Raw genomic sequence first — 19,628 nt, 5'->3', positions numbered from 1 at the left:
GGGGATTAACGGGACCCATAACATCAGGAGCATAAGGAGGTGGTGATTTCATCAGATAAGACAAAAGCGAATCTTCCACTGATTCTTCTCCTGACTTATCGATCGCAGAAGGTAGCGTCGGGTAACATTTGTCCACCGACATATGGTGAAGCCGAGCACTAACCTCTTGCTCCTTCTCGTTTTTATCTAACTGATATTGTTCTGCATTACGCATCACCGTAATGACACCTTCTCGTTTATTTTTCTTATTCTGTTTGATTTCTTTCTGCTTGGCCTCTTTCCGCCATAACCGGAAGGAATCAAACATGGCCGGCCTAGCTTTCTTCTTAAATAATCTCGCTTCCAAGTTATCTAAAATGGCAGTCTCGAAACTACCATGAGGTGGCCAACTAAGGACACCATCCTTTTTAGTGTAACGGACCCAATATTCATTATATATGATAGGACCCACGCCATGGCGACTATAGAGCTCATAAACCGGAGTTCCAACCGGAGGTATCGGGCAGGAATCCTCCAACCGGGAATCCATGCTGCAACATTTGAGAAACCCAAACAAAGTACTACGGCCAGGCATCGTGCACACTAGCCAAGTATACAAACTTCAAGGGCTATCGAATTACGATGTCCTCGCAAAAATGCAAGACCCTCGGTTTTTGGCAATTGCAATCGTCAAATAAAACCCAACAACTAAGAACCAACAACTAAGAACCACAAATGCAATGGAACCATGCAAACAACAAAGCAACACTGGGAGCGACCCACAAATACTTAACTGAGAGAACAATGGCGTCACCAGGAAGGCCCGTCAATCGTCTCGCCGTACAAAGGACTACGCCAGGCACCGAACAGGTCGACAGTCAGGGCATCGGTCCGTCGCAGCCGTCAGGGGGCGGGGATCTTCGCGGAAAGGACGTCGGGCCACTTATTTCGACAACTGGATCGATGAAGCGGGGTGCACCTTCCCTCGGAGATTTCACACGAAGTTCCTCACGATCGTCGGGCTTTGGACCGGTACCGTTGATGTCGCCCCACGTTGGGCGCCAACTGAAGGACTGGGTTTTATTAAGGCCCAGCGGTGCCAGGGGACAACACCTGAAACCTTCGTGGGTTACCTGTTCTGGCGTACAAAACACAGAGACACGGGACACTTCCAGCGACGTCAGAGATCAGCGTTTATTTACTGCAGGGATACAGAGGTCACAAGAAGTACACAGCGTGTAGGTTCTCGGAGACTGCTTCAAATTCGTAGAAGTGGGTCGCTCCTTTTATACACATTTTTGCCATAGCACAGTATGGCAAACAACGGTTTAACTCAGTTCCCACAATAAACTTCAAAAGGGTTGCGTTCATGTTTCAAGAGGCCGGAACATAATTACAACAGTCCTTGCCGGTTCCCAACTGTAAAAACATATTCCCTCCGCAATAAACACATTTCCTCTCAACCATAAACACATTAAGGAAGGACGGAAAACAGAATGTGAGGAGAGGATGAGGATGCACAACAGGTTAGAAAAAGAGTGTTAGGGCAATAAAGGAAACTCGATAGAGGGATCAAAGACCTTGTGTCTAATGTATGCGTGACTGAAACAATAGACCGGAGTGGCAAGATGAGCCTCGAGCGGGGCCATCTGCCTTACTCGTGTCATTCCCCTCGTCGTAAAGTCACCTGAAAGAAACACGTGTCCTTCGTACTATCTTGGAAATCCCAGGGTCACGAAGCGGACAAAAGCCCGTTCGCTGGCTACTTGAGGGCAAGAAACAAAATGGACGCTGTATCTAAAATGGAACCCGAGGGTTCGAATGAACAAACACGAAAATAAGACGAACCATACATGGCTGCATTGCGAAACTTCGCACACCCACTGTACTCGTCATTTGCGGTTCATAGATACCACACTCGTCCATATTCGTCACCACTCAAAAAGTGCCGTCCCGTCTCACACGGAACCTCACTGTTCAAGGTGCCATTTCATTCTAGCTTTCTGCAGGTTTGCTTGGAGGCCTGGAGATCCACAGTGAACCAGCTGGCTTTCTTGCTGGTGTGTCTGTTGGAGGGTTTCTTGATCAGGGCGAGGGTGTTGGCGCAGTCGTTGATCCATTGTCTGAGGTTGCGGGGGGGTCGGTGGGGTGAGCGGGTGGGCTCCGGGCATGGGTAGTGGTTAGCTGGTTTTCGGTGACTTTGCTCCAGCAGTGGTATCTGTTGGGTGCGGAGGTGCATGGTGGGTTTCTGGAAGGTCAAGTGGATGCAGTGATGGTCAGTCCAGTGGAGTTCGGTGGTGTGGTTGAAGGAGACGTGGGTGCTTGTGGAGAAGATGGGGTCAAGCGTGTGGCCGGCAGAGTGGGTGGGTGTTGTTATGAGTCCAAGGTTGTCGATCAGGGTGGTGGAGTTGGTGTTGTTGTTGTTCTCGAGGTGGAAGTTCAGGTCACCAAGAAGGATGTAGTCTGTGGAGGCAAGGGCGTATGTACTGATGAAGTCGGCGATGGAGTCGCTGAACTGTGGTCGGGGTCTGGGGGGTCTGTAGACGAGGGTTCCTCTGAGGGTGGTGTTGGGGTTGGTGTGGATCTGAAAGTGCAGGTGTTCGGCGGTGCTGAGTGTGTCGTCGGTGTTGGTCGAGACTCTGAGAGTGTTCCTGTGGATGATGGTGATTCCTCCTCCTACACCGTTGGTTCGGTCCCTGCGGGTGATCTTGTAGCTGTCAGGGATGGCTATGGTGATGTCGGGTGCTGAGGAGGGGTTCAACCAGGTCTCTGTCAGGAAGGCGACATCTGGGGAGGTTGAGTCAAGTAGGTCCCAGAGTTCAACTGCATGTTTGGGGGCGGAGCGAGTGTTGAGAATAATGCATCTGAGGTGGTTGCGTTCTTTCACGGTGGGCGGATTTGCGGATCGATAGCTGGTGAAGCTGCGGTTCTGGCAGGAGAAGGGTCCTTGTGTGCGTTTCGGGGAAGCCAGGAAGCAGGTGTGCGATCGTCTGGTGTTGAGTGCTTGAAGGGTGCTGGCCTCAAAGCGGAGCCGGGCGTCATTGCGTTCGCGGGGGCCAGGGGGTCTGGCGTTGGGTGCAGTCCAGGTGCAGACGGGCGCAGACGGGCTTGCCTTAGGCGCAGCTGTGCAGTGGCCACCATATAATGGGAGGTGGAAGGGAGGAGCAGCTGAGAGGCGGGAGCGGGGCAGCGAATGGGCGTGCAGGGGGGGCGGGGCTGCAGGGGAGGCAGCGGCGGGAAAAATGAAGGGGAGAGCGGGCGGGGAAACAGAAGGAAAGAGAGGGCACAATCAGGGCAAAGAGGGTAAAAATGAACAATACTTACAACAGCAGTAAAACAATACAGATAATGCAGGCAGATGCACACACACTACAAGAGTGGGCAGAGCGAGCGCAAGGCTGGAACCTAAGCAGCAGCAGCAGTGGGCTCAGGGGCAGCGACACAGAGGTGGTAATGTGCGGAGCCAGGAGCGACCTGCCTGATAACAGGGTCAAGCGTTCCTCTCCTCACCTCGCAGCGGCTGTCATATAAGGGGAGGTGGGAGGGAGGAGCAGCTGGGAGGTGGGAGCGAGGCAGCAAATGGACGCGCTGGGGGGCGGAGCTGCAGGGGAGGCAGTGGCGGGAAAAACGAAGGGGATAGCGGGCAGGGGGTACAGAAGGAAAGAGAGGGCACAATCAGGGCAAAGAGGGTAAAAATGAAGAATACTTACAACAGCAGTAAAACAATACAGAAAATGCAGGCAGAAGCACACACACTACAAGAGGAGACAGAACGAGCGCAAGGCTCGAACCTAAGCAGCGGCAGCAGCGGGCTCAGGGGCAGCGACACAGAGGTGGTGCTGCGAGGGGAGCGACCTGCCTGATAACAGGGCCAATAGCAACTACCACTGAGATCCTAAACAAGAGGATTGGTTTCAAAAGTAACTTTAAACACCCAATGCTGACCTTCCCCTTATTATTTACTGTATACATTAAACTCCGAAGCAACTAAGCAGAAATTCAAAATGCATGATACATATATATATATATATATATATATATATATATATATATATATATATATATATATATATATATATATATATATATATATATATATATATATATATATATATATATATATATAGTCACTTAAAAAACCATAGGTTTCACACATGTTGTAGTTAGCTGTACATTTCACTCGTAAAAAACCAATGAAATTCCACGTTATAGTTAGATCAGGTAACTATAACTTGCGCGCCCACAATAAACTGCTGATGACGTCACATATTACATCACTCATGACATGGTCAGTGACATCACTCATGACATCAATGATGACATCTGAAATTACACATTGTGGATTGCGGTCGCGCAAGTTATAGTTACCTGATCTAACTATAACGTGGAATTTCATTGGTTTTTTACGAGTGAAATATACAGCTAACTATAACATGTGTGAAACCTATGGTTTTTTAAGTGAATTTGCAAGGTTTTGTAAATGATAATTCCTAACTATAACGTGTGTGAAACCTATGGTTTTTTCAGTGAATTTGTACGGTTTTTTAAATGCTAAGTTATGTATTTTTTTATTTTTTTTTCTGGTTTTTCACTGTGCGCACAGCGTGCGCGCGCAGTGGGCGCTCGGTGCCTTCGCGTTGCGCAGTCCATGCAGTGCGCGCCTCACCTTTTTTTACACAGTAACATTTGTTTTTTTCTCCCTTGTGGGTCCTTTAATTTATTTAATAAATGTGATTGTTACTTCTTTATTTATTTTTTTATTTTTTTTTGCCGTGCGCGTACGGTAAGCTTAACGTACGCGCACTCCGCGATTTTTTTAAAAAATTATTAAATGTATTTTTCGTACTTTTGGGTCCTTCTTGGACCCCCTGACAAACACTAGGGGGTCTGCAACTCTCTTCGTTGCCCCCTTTTCAAGTTCCCCACCTTTGTTTCTCAGTGCGAGAGACAGAAAATGGCGGCCGACACTTCCTGATTTCGACCGATTCGAATGTTTACAGTCATGTAACCACCAATCAGAATTGAGCTCTCGCACGGCACCGTACGCGTACGGTAAGCTTACGGTAAGCGCACGGAGCGCGCTTACAGATATATATATTGATTTAAATGCTATTTTCTCAGGACCTACTGAACAGATTTACACCAAACCTACAAAAGGCACATCCTTGACCTGAGGACTACCTCTCTGCCAAATTTCAAGTAATTCTGTTCAGCCGTTCGGGCTGTAGCTCGGACTAAAGGTCCTATGGGAAAATGCATGGGGAAAACGTGTTTTGGGACCCCCCTTTTTTCTCAGCCCCCGCTTGACGAATCCCCCCGAGACTTTCAGGGTAGGAGCGGAGCGTAGCGCCCCATTAGTTTTGAAAATTTCGCGAGGATTCGTCGACCGGCGCCAAAGTTATTCCAAATAGAATGTTGCGGATTTCCTATGGAAACACGGTCCTAACTATAACTATCTACTGGCGACCGCCAGTAGATAATATATATATATATATAAGGACAAAGCAGACTAAAAAAAAAAAAAAATTAACATTCTTTATTGTTATCTTAACATTTCTCTAAAAACAGTGATATACAAATTTTCATGGTATCATCAGAACTACTAGCAATTTAAAATCATAGTGAAACACGTCAAAATTTGATGTATCCTTTTTCTTCAATCAAGACTGAACTAATTTCACGATTAATCCAGGAATATTTACAAACAGGTCATCTGATAGGGGTACATAAGACCTTGATGTTACCTAACAACAATCACCTTGAAACAGAGGTAATGGCTTAAATTGTTGATGTTATATCATGAGATCAAATCAACACGTGTTTCAGTGACCCAAGTGCCTTCATCAGGAAAGCCACATATTAGATGACAGAATACCAATCAAGTGGCATGGAATGACACTACTGAATCTGATTAAGGAGTTGTATAGAGACAGAAACTCGAATAGACAGCTTGTCGACCAAAACTGAGGCCCAATAACTTGATATAAACAGGTTGCAACTTGCCCACAATTGCAAGTGTCAGATGTTGATATTGAGGGCCCGATTCACAGAATTAACTTAAGACAAAATCCTAAACTTACTACTTTGTGGTATTCACAGAATGCACTTACTACTTTTGGTATTCACAGAATGCACTTACTACTTTTGGTATTCACAGAATGGATTTACGACTACTAACTTTACGTCTGCACTCGGGCCGGAAATTCCGGCCCGGAGGTGGAGATTCCGGCCCGGAGGCAGAGCTTCTGGCCCGGAGGCGGAGCTTCCGGCCCGGAGGTGGAGATTTCGGCCATGGCTAAATCTCCGCCACCGGCCGGAATCCCCAGACAGGCAGGCAGGGGGAACTATGCCCGATCACAGAGGCTGCAGGATGGCGTGAGGGCTGCAGCGGCGAGATGGCAACCAAAGGGTGCAGCAGGGGAACCTAAAACTTTCTGTCTGTCAAAGTCATCCCATCTTATCTTCGTTCAAGGCCTGCCGCTTTCTTTCTCCGATGTGAACTAGATCATCTTCAGAGAAAAAGTCCACGTGCAATAACTCGCCTCTACGGCTGAAAAGTCTTTTAAAAATCTGTCTGCAGTGAGAGCTGCCCCCCTGGGCCCTCAGCTGAGACTTTACATCTAATCTTCCTCCTTTATTTTATTCCCTCTTACATCACAGATTCCTCTCTCTGTCTGCAGTGAGAGCTGCCTCCCTGGGCTCTCAGCTCAGACTTTACATCTAATCTTCCTCCTTTATTTTATTCCCTCTTTCTTCACAGATTCCTCGCTCTGTCTGCAGTGAGAGCTGCCCCCTCGGCCCTCAGCTCAGACTTTACATCTAATCTCCATTATTCCCTCTTTCCTCATAGATTCCTCTCTCTGTCTGCAGTCAGAGCTGCCTCCCTGGGCCCTCAGCTAAGACTTTACATCTAATCTCCATTATTCCCTCTTTCCTCACAGATTACTCGCTCTGTCTGCAGTGAGAGCTGCTCCCCTGGGCCCTCAGCTCAGACTTTACATCTAATCTCTTTTATTCCCTCTTTTCCCACAGATTTCTTGATCTGTCTGCAGTGAGAGCTGCCTCCCTGGGCCCTCAGATCAGAATTTACATCTAATCTTCCTCCTTTATTTTATTCCCTTTTGCTCACAGATTCCTCGCTCTGTCTGCAGTGAGTGCTGCCCCCCGGGGCCCTCAGTTTAGAGTTTACATCTAATCTTCTTCCTTTATTTTATTCCCTCTTTCCTCACTTCCTCGCTGTTTATAGTGAGAGCTGCCCCCTGGGCCCACAGCTCAGATTTTACATCTAATCTTCCTCCTATATTTTATTCCCCTTTCCTCACAGATTCCTTACTCTGTCTTCAGTGAGAGCTGCCTCCCTGGGCCCTCAGCTCAGACTTTACATCTAATCTCCATTATTCCCTTTTTCCTCACAGATTCCTCGCTCTGTCTGCAGTGAGAGCTGCCCCCCTGGGCCCTCAGCTCAGACTTTACATCTAATCTCTTTTATTCCCTCTTTCATCACAGATTCCTCGCTCTGTCTGCAGTGAGAGCTGCCTCCCTGGGCCCTCAGATAAGACTTTACATATCATCTCCATTATTCCCTCTTTCCTCACAGATTCCTCGCTCTGTCTGCAGTGAAAGCTGCCCCCTTGGGCCCTCAGCTCAGACTTTACATCTAATCTCCTTTATTCCCTCTTTCCTTACTGATTCCTCGCTCTGTCTGCAGTGAGAGCTGCTCCCCTTGGCCCTTATCCCAGACTTTACATCTAATCTCTTTTATTGTCAAATGTAAATGTAAATGTCAAGGTACTTATAGAGCGCACTGTCACCAGACGGCCACCTTGCGGTGTCGCCTTTGCGGTTTCCTGGCGCTGATACTCATACCGCTGTGGAACCCCTCCTGGCTTTCCCTGTGAAGTGTCCACTCCTGGGCACCCCCAGGGTGAAGCCAGGCATCCTTAGCGCTGTTGGGGCCGGTGTGGAGGCTAAGCAAGCTATTGCCCAGAGTTGCAGCGTGGGACCCATGATTAGAATAGGTACCGAGGCGAGAATAGACAGGTCCGAGGAAATTGAGCCCGAGCCCCGCCGAGGCGGGAATCGAACCCTGGTCCCTGGCCAGAACTCTGCTTCAGGGTCTGCCACTCTAACCATTGAGCCACACTCCTCCACATTTCTTCACAGATTCCTCGCTCTGTCTGCAGTGAGAGCTGCCTCCCTGGACCCTCAGATAAGACTTTACATATAATCTCCATTATTCCCTCTTTCTTCACAGATTCCTCGCTCTGTCTGCAGTGAGAGCTGCCCCCCTGGGCCGGCAGCTCAGACTTTACATCTCATCTCCATTATTCCCTCTTTCTTCACAGATTCCTCGCTCTGTCTGCAGTGAGAACTGCTCCCCTGGGCCCTCAGCTAAGTCTTTACATCTAATCTCCATTATTCCCTCTTTCTTCACAGATTCCTCGCACTGTCTACAGTGAGAGCTGCCCTCCTGGGCCCTCAGCTCAGACTTTACATCTAATCTCCTTTATTCCCTCTTTCCTCACAGATTCCTCGCTCTGCCTACAGTGAGAGCTGCCTCCCTGGGCCCTCAGATCAGACTTTACATCTAGTCTCCTCTATTCCCTCTTTCCTCACAGATTCCTCGCTCTGTCTGCAGTGAGAACTGCCCCCCTGGGCCCTTATCCCAGACTTTACATCTCATCTCCTCTATCCCCTCTTTCCTTACAGATTCCTCGCTCTGTCTGCAGTGAGAGCTGCCCCCCTGGGCACCGAAAGGCTCCAATAGAAGGGAGGCCCATCTGCTGCTTCGACTGTGTGCCATGTGCCGAAGGGGAGTTTTCAAACAGGACTGGTGAGTAAATATATCTTATAGTTCTTACAGACCAGTGACCAATTGTGTAAAGTACACACATAAGAAGCAATTTTTTCAAAGAATGAATTGTTTAGCACTTGGAAGAACCTCTCACAAATACTGATACAGTAGAAGTCACACATGCATGTACAAATGTAGCTGTTACAATTCTTAGCAAATGGACTGAGTAGGGAGTGTTTTTGCTCGCTCTTGTGTCAATATTGTTTAGTAGGATATTATTTAAACAAATGCGAAGAGGGTGAAGGCTATATTACCGCACCTGACAAATGAATAGTGTCGTTTAGCATAAACTTGAATAGTGCAACGAACCGAGGAACACTTCCCTCTGAGCTCCTCAATCAGGACAAGGTCCTTTCAAAACATACATGCAAAAGGGTTCAGCACTATTTAAAGAAAGAGTCCATAATGTTTAAAGGAATTTCCAAGACGTCGCATTGATTTTCAAAACGAATTCTTTTCTTTATTTTATCTTTTCACAGGCATGGAATGTCACAGCCTTGATAGCTCAAGAAAGCCATAGCCGACGCGTTTCGTCTCCTGCAAGGAGACTTCTTCAGGGCTATAGAAAAATACATACAAAGTATATTTTAATTCCCAAAGCACCAAAATATATATATACATTTAAATATACAAACATTCTGCAGAATCGACTTTATACAGACAGTTTTTCTAACTGTGCATCATGTTTAAAAATGTCAATAAAGTATTCACACTAGAAGAAGAGGGCCTATATAACAAGACAAAACAAAATATAATAGCATATTGTCACCATTATATAAATTCAAGTACCTATCATTCTAAAGTAGAATTACCATGTGTTTAAATAATAAAGCTTTATAGATGAGCTCATAATAGACATATCATCTCATTGATCATTCATGTCAAGACTGATGTTCGTTTATAGACATATGGGCCATGCTACATGAATCCAAATACCCAAATTATGTAGAAAAGCTATTTTATAAAAAAAGGGAAAAGAGCATGTGGGCCCACATAATAAAAAATGGGATTCAAAGAATATTGGTCCCGTCAATTTGTGCCTGATTAATAGCTAATGTGATAAACAAAAATCTTCAGTGTTTGCAAACGCCAAAAATCTAAAGCAAATAGAAAAGAGCAAGAACCTAGTTTTTAATAGATGCATATTATTGGCTTCGATATGCATCGAAATGAAATATTATTTGCCATATGTCACTTACCAAACAAGAGATCTATTGCATGGAGTTTCATCAATTTAAGAAAACGCCTATGTAAAGACCTTCAGTCAGTATAGGACAATACCTATAGAAAAATACGTAAAAGCAAATGTTTTGATAAAACAGTACAATATTCAGTTATAAAAAACGGATATTCTCAAGTGTATTTATTATACCAGATACATTATTCTAACAGCCAAAAATGATCAAAACCTGTTACATATAGTCCAGATTAACACTCATGAGATCCAATGTTCCAAATCAATGCCCTTAAAAGTTTATATCCAAAGAGAGTAGAGCATCAGACAATGATTTAAAATAACAAGAAACAACATCATGTCGTGTTGGAGAGTGAAAATAAAATATCCTAGAACAACTCACCCAAAAGATATATATATCTCTAACTTTGTTATTAGTGACACTCGTGAATTAGTAAAGTACTAAGACGAAAACTTCTTTAAATCTTCCACTCCATTCAGTACCTGGAGAAGGATATGAGTAAAAAACAGCAAAGCAACTAATCAGGCGGCCATCTTAAAATTAAAGATATTGACTGTTATCAGGTAGTTATCCAATAATACCGTGGCATAGTGAAGTAAAAAAGGCACATAAGGCAAAATTGTTAATAGCGTATAAGATGCAAGTTCATAGTCTTTACGATAAAACTAATCACAACATAGACTCGTGGCGTATAAGAAATCCCCTGCATATTAAAAACCTCTATTTACGGCACAGAACATTGAATCCAGCGGCCATCTTGTAATGACAAAGCATTAGCTATTAACAATTGAATGACTAAAGTTGTACTATAGCGTGATGAGCGGTATCACTGTAACCAACGCAGAGACACAATGCAAAAATCTTGGTAGCGTATAAGCTCCAGAGTTTATAAACGTTACGATGTAATTGCGTCTCAACAATAGCGCACGGTATATAAAGAATCCCTTACAAAATTAACATTTCATTTGCGACACAACGTATTGAGCATATAGAAACTTACCCGAGCGGCATGGTAGCCCGTATTCTTCTTTCAACAGTCTCGAGCGATTATCCAGAGACAAACGTTTGTGCGTATTTAAACCTTCCCGGTACCGTGATAAGAAACACCTGACAGATGGCGGAAATAGAAAAAGTCCGTGAACCCAAAAGTCGCAAGTTAGCGTTGCGGCCATCTTGAAACCACACGAATATATAAATATCTCATCAATGTTATGCACATCGATATCCCAAAACAGGACGCTTTAGGCAAATGGAACTGAAGGATATATGAATTCTATGTTAATTTTTAAAAAACCATTTATGCGAGTAAAAAGAAAGAAAAAATGTCTAAATCCTATCGTTTCACGTATTCCGTTAAAAATTACCAGTAAATATTCTAATGATAAAATAAAACCATTAGCATGTCGAAAGCCACGGCAATACAATGAAAGCAGTGCTTAATGGTCAGAATAGAGACGGCCAAGTGCGCAGGAGACACAAAAATACGGCGGCCATCTTAAGACGACGTGTACTATACAAAGCCTGCTGAAGATTGAAAGTGATCAAATGATGCTAAATAAAGCATTAAGAAACCTGTCAGTGTATCTTATAGACAAAATAATGGTTCACATGTGAATCAAAAGGCAATCTTAGATCCCACCTCTTGAGAATCAAAGAAGTGACTCATAAAATTTCTGCCTGGTATGTCGGAGCAGCCAGAAATGGAGACCTAGCATCCATCTCAAGCAACATAAGCAAAATTCTGTCAATAATACCTAGAACTGTCCATTTGGGTGTGACAAATCATATAGTCAACCCAATACAATATGTGTGCGAGGATTGTTGCAAAAACACAGATTTTATGAAGAAGAAGGGCTCAAAAGTGACCAAGTCCAGTGAATCATCCAGAGAGATCAATGTAGATGATATGTCCACATAGTAATCAAAAAATTTGAGTGGACCAGAGTTATCTGTTCATGAACAGCATTCAATAAAGCCACATGCAGACTCACAAAATATGGTACAATCCATACATTTTTCACATGGTTTGAAATCAACATCATATCGATGGCCTAGCTGCATTATAGGAAATAGTGTAATTCATCGTTAACATTGAGACCAAACTTATTGGACCTGAGACGGCAAATCCAGGATGCCTCTCGCTGCCTGAGTAGCAATTCTCCATTACCTCCTCTCTCTGGCATTCTAACATGATCAATGCCACAAAATGTAATGGTCTTGTCATTAGGATGGTCATGATATATGTGTAAGGCAATAGGATATTTAGAATCACAGTTTCTTATTGCTCGTACGTGTTCCTGAATTCGCAGTTTCAAGCTACGAATGCTGCTACCAACATATACCCTATCACAGGAGCATGTTATCACGTATACCGTGAACGTCGTATTGCAGTTGATAAAGCAATTGATTGCAAACTCCCTCGATTGTCTACTCCTAAAATGTTTTAGTTTGTTCAGACCAAATTTGCATATGGAGCAGCTTTCGCATGTATAAAAACCTAATGGTTTTTCTGGTAACCATGTGAGATGAGTATTTTGTACATCTTTAACATAGCTAGGGCTGAGTATATCTTTAAAGGTTCTGTTTCTACGATACACTACTTTGGGTTTGTTTGATACTATATGACCCGCAAGATTTTCAACCTTCAGCAAATTCCAATTTTTTCTTAAGATGTTGTAAATATGATTACTAAAGTTGTTATATTTAGTAATAAATAAAACCTCAGAAGGTTCTTTTTTGACACATAGTCTTCTTTTGTTGCTAGTCAATAGCATCTCCTTTCTGTTCAAAGAGAGAGCTCGTTTTTCAGCATTCTTCAAACATGAATAATTATACCCTCTCTTGGAAAAATTATTTTTAATTTTGGCAATATTATTGGTGAAGTCTTTATCCATACTACAGTTCCGTCTTGCACGTACCATTTCACCATAGGGTATTGCTTTGATGGTAGACTGGGGATGAGCACTTGTGGCATGCAAGTAGCTATTGCAAGATGGCTTTCTTGTGCTATCAAATATTGTTTAGTAGGAGTTTAAGTGGTGTGTTGTCACAGGGATTTTAATGCCAGCTAATATCATCTAGCATAAATATTGTGGCATAAATATTATTTGCAAACACATCCCTCTTGTGGTGTAGATTATGTGAGATTGACTGCAATGGAACAATACTGTGGAAGTGATATCTTGGATACAACATTTTTTCTGAACAATATTAGGGCCCCAATCTTCTGGTGCCAAACCAGCACAGTATTTTACTTATTTTAAGATTTGAAATATATTTTCCTTTTCTCTCAATCCAGAGAAGGGACTGGAGAGCAGTAACAAAGCATTGTGGTGATTAACATTGATGAATGAGCTATTAGACAGCTGGCATTTGTGCCTTTCTGTCTTTGTTGCAGCAGAGTAAAGAAGAATGTGTCCTCACTGAGACCAGTCATTGTTCAAACACTACATCGCTGTAGAGGCTTCTCAGCATTGTGTTCCCCCACTTCCTTAATCTCTTGAAATGAAGTGTCTTCCTCTGTCGACGACCTAGTCTGCAAGGACATGCGCTCTTTGTGGTTTTCCATCAAGTATGCCCCAGTGGCCTTTTCATTAATGCTGAATCTTTAATTGGTGCTCCTTCCTCTCTGTCTTTCCTCTCCATCCTTCCTCTCTGTCCTTCCTCTCCATCCATCCAACCTTCCTCTCCATTCTTCATCTCTGTCCTTCCTCTGCATACTTCCTCTCTGTCCTTCCTCTCTGTCCTTCCTCTCCATCCTTCCTCTCCATCCTTCCTCTCCATCCTTCATCTCTGCCCTTCCTCTCTGTCCTTCCTCTCCACCCTTCCTCTCTGTCCTTCCTTTCCTCCCTTCCTCTCTGTCCTTTCTCTCCGTCTGTCCTCTTCTTACTTCCTCTCCGTCCTTCCTCTCCTCCTTCCTCTCTGTCCTTCCTCTCCACCCTTCCTCTCCCTCCTTCCTCTCCTTCCTCTCTGTCCTTCCTCCCTGTCCTTTCTCTCCATTCTTCCCCTCTGTCCTGACACTGCTTACATCCTCTCTGTCCTTCCGCTCTGTTTTTCCTCTCCATCCTTCCTCTCCGTCCTTCATCTCTGCCCTTCCTCTCTGTCCTTCCTCTCCATCTTTCCTCTCTGTTCATCCTCTCTGTCCTTCCTCTCTCTCCTTCCTCTCCATCCTTCCTCTCTGTCCTTCCTCTCCATCCACCCAACCTTCCTCTCCATTCTTCCTCTCTGTCCTTCCTCTGCTTACTTTCTCTCTGTCCTTCCTCTCCTCCCTTCCTCTCTGTCCTTCCTCTCCTCCCTTCCTCTCCGTCCTTTCTCTCAGTCCTTCCTCTTCTTACCTCCTCTCCGTCCTTCCTCTCCTCCTTCCTCTCTGTCCTTCCTCTCCACCCTTCCTCTCCGTCCTTTCTCTCCTTCCTCTCTGTCCTTCCTCTCTATCCTTCCTCTCCATCCTTCTTATCCATCCCTCCTCTCCGTCCTTCCTCTCTGTCCTTCCTCCCCGTCCTTCCTCTCCGTCCTTCCTCTCTGTCCTTCCTCTCTGTCCTTCCTCTCCATCCTTCCTCTCCATCTTTCCTCCCCGTCGTTCCTCTCCGTCTTTCCTCTCCGTCATTCCTCTCCATCCTACCTCCAGGTCCTTCCTCTCTGCCCTTTGTCTCCATCCTTCCTCTCCGTCCTTCCTCTCTGTCCTTCCTCTCCATCCATCCAACCTTCCTCTCCATTCTTCCTCTCTGTCCTTCCTCTCCTCCTTTCCTCTCCTTCTTTTCTCTCCTCCTTCCTCTTCTTACTTCCTCTCCGTCCTTCCTCTCCTCCTTCCATTCTGTCCTTTCTCTCCACCCTTCCTCTCCGTCCTTCCTCTCCTTCCTCTCTGTCCTTCCTCTCCATACTTCCTCTCCATCCTTCCTCTCTGTCCTTCCTCTCTGTACTTCCTCTCCATCCTTTCTCTCCATCTTTCCTCCCCGTCGTTCCTCTCCATCTTTCCTCTCCGTCATTCCTCTCCATCCTGCCTCTCAGTCCTTAATCTCTGCCCTTCCTCTCCGTCCTTCCTCTCCGTCCTTCCTCTTTGTCCTTTCTCCCCATCCTTCCTCTCCATCCATCCAACCTTCCTCTCCATTCTTCCTCTCTGTCCTTCCTCTGCTTACTTCCTCTCTGTTCTTCCTCTCCATCCTTCCTCTCCATCCTTCCTCTCTGTCCTTCCTCACCATCTTTCCTCTCTGTCCTTCCTCTCCATCTTTCCTCTCTGTTCATCCTCTCTGTCCTTCCTCTGCTTACTTCCTCTCTGTCCTTCCTCACTGTCCTTCCTCTCCATCATTCCTCTCCATCCGTCCTCTCTGTCTTTCCTCTCCACCCTTCCTCTCCATCCTTTTTCTCCATCCCTCCTCTCCGTCCTTCCTCTCCGTCCTTCCTCTCCTTCCTCTCTGTCCTTCCTCTCCATCCTTCCTCTCCATCCTTCCTCTCCATCCTTCTTCTCCATCCCTCCTCTCCGTCCTTACTCTCTGTCCTTCCTCCCCATCCTTCCTCTCCATCCTTCCTCTCTGTCCTTTCTCCCCATCCTTCCTCTCCATCCATCCAACCTTCCTCTCCATTCTTCCTCTCTGTCCTTCCTCCGCTTACTTCCTCTCTGTCCTTCCTCTCTGTTCTTCCTCTCCATCCTTCCTCTCCATCCTACCTCTCCATCCTTCATCTCTGCCCTTCCTCTCTGTCCTTCCTCTCCATCTTTCCTCTCTGTTCATCCTCTCTGTCCTTCCTCTCTCTCCTTCCTCTCCATCCTTCCTCTCCGTCCTTCTTTTCTGCCCTTTCACTCTGTCCTTCCTCTCCATCCTGCCTCCAGGTCCTTTCTCTCTGCCCTTCGTCTCCATCCTTCCTCTCCGTCCTTCCTCTCTGTCCTTCCTCTCCATCCATCCAATCTTCCTCTCCATTCTTCCTCTCTGTCCTTCCTCTCCTCCCTTCCTCTCTGTCTTTTCTCTCCTCCTTCCTCTTCTTACTTCCTCTCCGTCCTTCCTCTCCTCCTTCCATTCTGTCCTTCCTCTCCACCCTTCCTCTCCGTCCTTCCTCTCCTTCCTCTCTGTCCTTCCTCTCCATCCTTCCACTCCATCCTTCCTCTCTGTCCTTCCTCTCTGTACTTCCTCTCCATCCTTTCTCTCCATCTTTCTTCCCCGTCGTTCCTCTCCATCTTTCCTCTCCGTCATTCCTCTCCATCCTGCCTCTCAGTCCTTAAACTCTGCCCTTCCTGTCCGTCCTTCCTCTCCGTCCTTCCTCTCTGTCCTTCCTCTCCATCCTTCCTCTCCGTCCTTCCTCTCCGTCCTTCCTCTCCGTCCTTCTTCTCTGTCCTTCCTCTCCGTTCCCTTCCTGCACAAAAACAATTTCCCCATGGTGCAAGGGTGCCTGCATGGCAGCAGTATGTGCACAACCACAGGGGTAAACACAGAGATGCAACATATTGTTGTAAATATGCCGCATCCATGAGATTCTAAACTAACGCAGCGCGGCAAAGCAAAATGACTTGCAGCACCGTGCTGCATTAGTTTCTTGTAGATCTACCCCATAGGATCTGGGTGTTTTAATATCATAAACTAAGGGATTGGGTCAGAGACTGTTTCCGGACACTCCCACAGGATATGTCAGCCTATAGACCATCTAGCTCACAGTGCCACCATAAGCCCCCTAATCCTTACCAAGGAGCTAATAATTTCTGCAGCCACTGAACATAACAACCCGACCCCTCAGGGATCGGGGAAACAGTACAGTACTTTTTGCTCAGACACTCGTGCTCACTTGTGTTCGGACAGATACACAGAATAAACAATGGGTCATTTTCAAGAAGTATTTATTGAACAAGCGTCACTCTCGTGTAAAACGTATGTGCTGCAGCAATCTGTAGACAGAAGCAAATGTAAGAGATGACAAGCACCAAAAGAGTAAATAGTAGGTAGATTTCTACCATGGCACTAAAGCAATGAATATATGCAGGCATGTACAAACCAGTAATCTCAGCGTACTCCTACGAATACAGACTCTATCTAAGTGTACCTAGATGTATGTAAGTGTACCGAGGGTGGTTAAAGTCGAAAATATGCTGCCCACTGTCTGCCTGCACGGTGACGCTCTGCGATGCTGGGCTCCTACTGTGACTACATTGCTTGTTATTCTAAACTGCTGCTTCAACTTTGTAGTGTCTTCAACAATTTCACTACTGCATTACCTGGTCTGCCACTCCAATGGTCGGGGTGGTACCACTGCATGGTCACAGGGCTCGCTGCTAAGACGGAGGGTGTTTTAAAAAGTGGTTGTATCTCGCCATTCTGTGTCCATGCGGGTGCTGTCTGAATCTCCATTCTAGTGACTGCTCAGGTCACTGCGCTCAACGCTGTCACGTGATTGCATCCATTCTGAGTAGTATTATCACATTCCTCATACCAGTGTTATCATAGTGGGACCTGGTGTACGCTGTCTGTCCTCTTTCTCAACTATCATGCTTACTCGTTCACCATGGGCAAGCCCAAAAAACATCAACCGCGTCTACATTTTGAGCCACGCAAGTCTGGCAAATCATCGCAAAATGTGGCCTCCGACTCTGAGCTGGATTCAGCCTCCCCGACCCCCACGGCTTGGAAAAAAACTTTTGCTGCCATTCAAGTCAGCATCCAGTCCATCAATGGCAACATCAAAGCTCTCAATGACCGCACAGACTATATATCATCCAAATTAGACAACCAGTCTGTATGTCTCAACGAGGCAGAACAAAGCATCTCTACCAATGAAGATAGCCTGTAACAAGTCACAGCTAAGACCACTGATATCGAAAAAATACTAGCAGTCATTCAGGCCAAGAATGAGGACTTAGATGCACGCTCCAGGCGCAATAATATACGCATTCTTGGCCTGCAGGAGTCTACAAATGTGGGCCGCTTGGAAACTTATGTGGAATCTATTCTTCGAAACATATGTGGTGCTGATAATCTGTCAACTCTACTGATTGTAGAGCGGGCCCACAGATCTCTGGCGGCCCGGCCACCTCCTGGCACCGCACCGAGATGCAGTGCTACATATTTCTCGTGAAAAAGGCACCAGGGTAATGTACTGTCCTTTTATCCGGATTTCACAACCGCCGTTCAGGCGGCACGGAAAGAAGTCCAAAATGTTAAAAAAAAAATATTTGCTGAACAAATCCCATACGCCATGCTTTACCCAGCCCGCCTTCAGATAGGCATGAATGAGAAGGCAAAAATGTTCACCAATCGCAAACTAGCCATGGATTTTGCTAAATCTCTGCACTGTAAAAAGCAAGCCCTTCCAGACACATCAGATATTGACGATTGGTAGACCTGTGTCCAACATTTAATATGATCTTTCCTAGTCATTTATAGACACTGGTATTATCTGAAATCCCATAATTGTGAATAGCAGCAGTATACTCTATGATATTACAGGTTATTGATTGCCCCGTACATGCTGTGCGCCTTGAATGTCTCATTGTGGGTGTGGATTGGCTGTGGGGGCACCAGGTGGTGAGTTTTTATACCTTTGGAGAGCACGCTATAGTTTTGATGTGTTAGGGCCTACATCACTATACAACCGAATCTATTCATTGTCGATGTTACTCCACGGGAGGTCGATGCTCTATTTGGCGGCCCCCTCCCTGTCCTCACAGGGAGTGGGTTACGCAGCTGCTTCCCCCAATGGGAGTTCCCCATACTGCTAGTTGCAGATCTTGTAACTTCAAGAGAATGTTTAAATTGTTGGGATATGGCTTTGGCAAATTGGGGTTGTCAAAGTGTGGGGTGGGGGGGTAGGGGATTTTTTTGTTTGTTCTAGGTGATTGGACTATCATTTCAGCTGCACCGTCTAAACATCTACGACAATGTTGGTGTTATAACTCAAATCCTACACGCATTCATGTCTGTTGTGATACATTATGGGTGATAAATATACCCTTGGAACGTTCGGGGACTGAATTCTCCCCCAAAAATCCACCAGGCATTAGCCTATTTGAACACACAAGGGGTCAATATTGCGTTAGTACAGGAGACCCATCTAACTCCCATAACAGAGTCCAAAATGGCACGTAAATGGGCTGGTTACAAACTAGCTGTCATGATTCGAATCGCGCCCCACACCCAAGCGGCGCTAGGACACCAACATCCAGAGTCCCCGGAGACCGCCGACACACGTGGTCTCCAGAAATGCACATAACGCGGCTCCTCCCAGGAGGCGGGGCCAATGATTCCATTCATCGAGGCTGAACGTTTGAACACGGACGCTTTTCTTGCCTACCCGCTTTCCTCCGTTTCCAGAGTGACTTCCCGCTTGCTAGCGAATCAGGTAACGTTAGCAGTATTCGGAAAGGCTGCGCCTCGTGGCCCTCCTTCGCCGAAGACGCCGTCTGCACTACCGAAGACTTGTCTCCGCGAGGCTTCCTGTGCAGTGACCGAGACTTCCTTCAGCTTTCAGGTGAGAAGCCCTCACAGCGCTCCTCCGCCCCTGGATTCTGGGCGTGACGTAGTAGCGCCGGGTTTCCTCACCGTATTCCCTGCGGATTCCATCGCTCCCGGCTCGGGAGAATCCCGATCCGGCTCCTAGCGCTCCTCCGCCCAAGGATTGAGGGCGTG

The 19,628-nt window shown here is 45.9% G+C and overlaps 1 protein-coding gene across 1 annotated transcript in view; it reads left to right on the top strand.

Annotated features, from left to right (window-relative positions):
• The window catches only part of LOC146829925 (vomeronasal type-2 receptor 26-like), a 228,171-nt gene that overhangs the window by 104,528 nt on the left and 104,015 nt on the right, over positions 1-19,628 (top strand). The window contains exon 2 of the mRNA XM_085605698.1: positions 8,689-8,812. Coding sequence (XP_085461824.1) covers positions 8,689-8,812 — 124 coding nt within the window. The remainder of the gene's footprint in view (positions 1-8,688; positions 8,813-19,628) is intronic.

The sequence above is a fragment of the Triturus cristatus genome, chromosome 5_1 (genome assembly GCF_964204655.1).
Source record: "Triturus cristatus chromosome 5_1, aTriCri1.1, whole genome shotgun sequence".
In the NCBI taxonomy this organism is placed as follows: Eukaryota; Metazoa; Chordata; class Amphibia; order Caudata; family Salamandridae; genus Triturus; species Triturus cristatus.
This window is presented reverse-complemented; position numbering and strand designations above follow the sequence as displayed.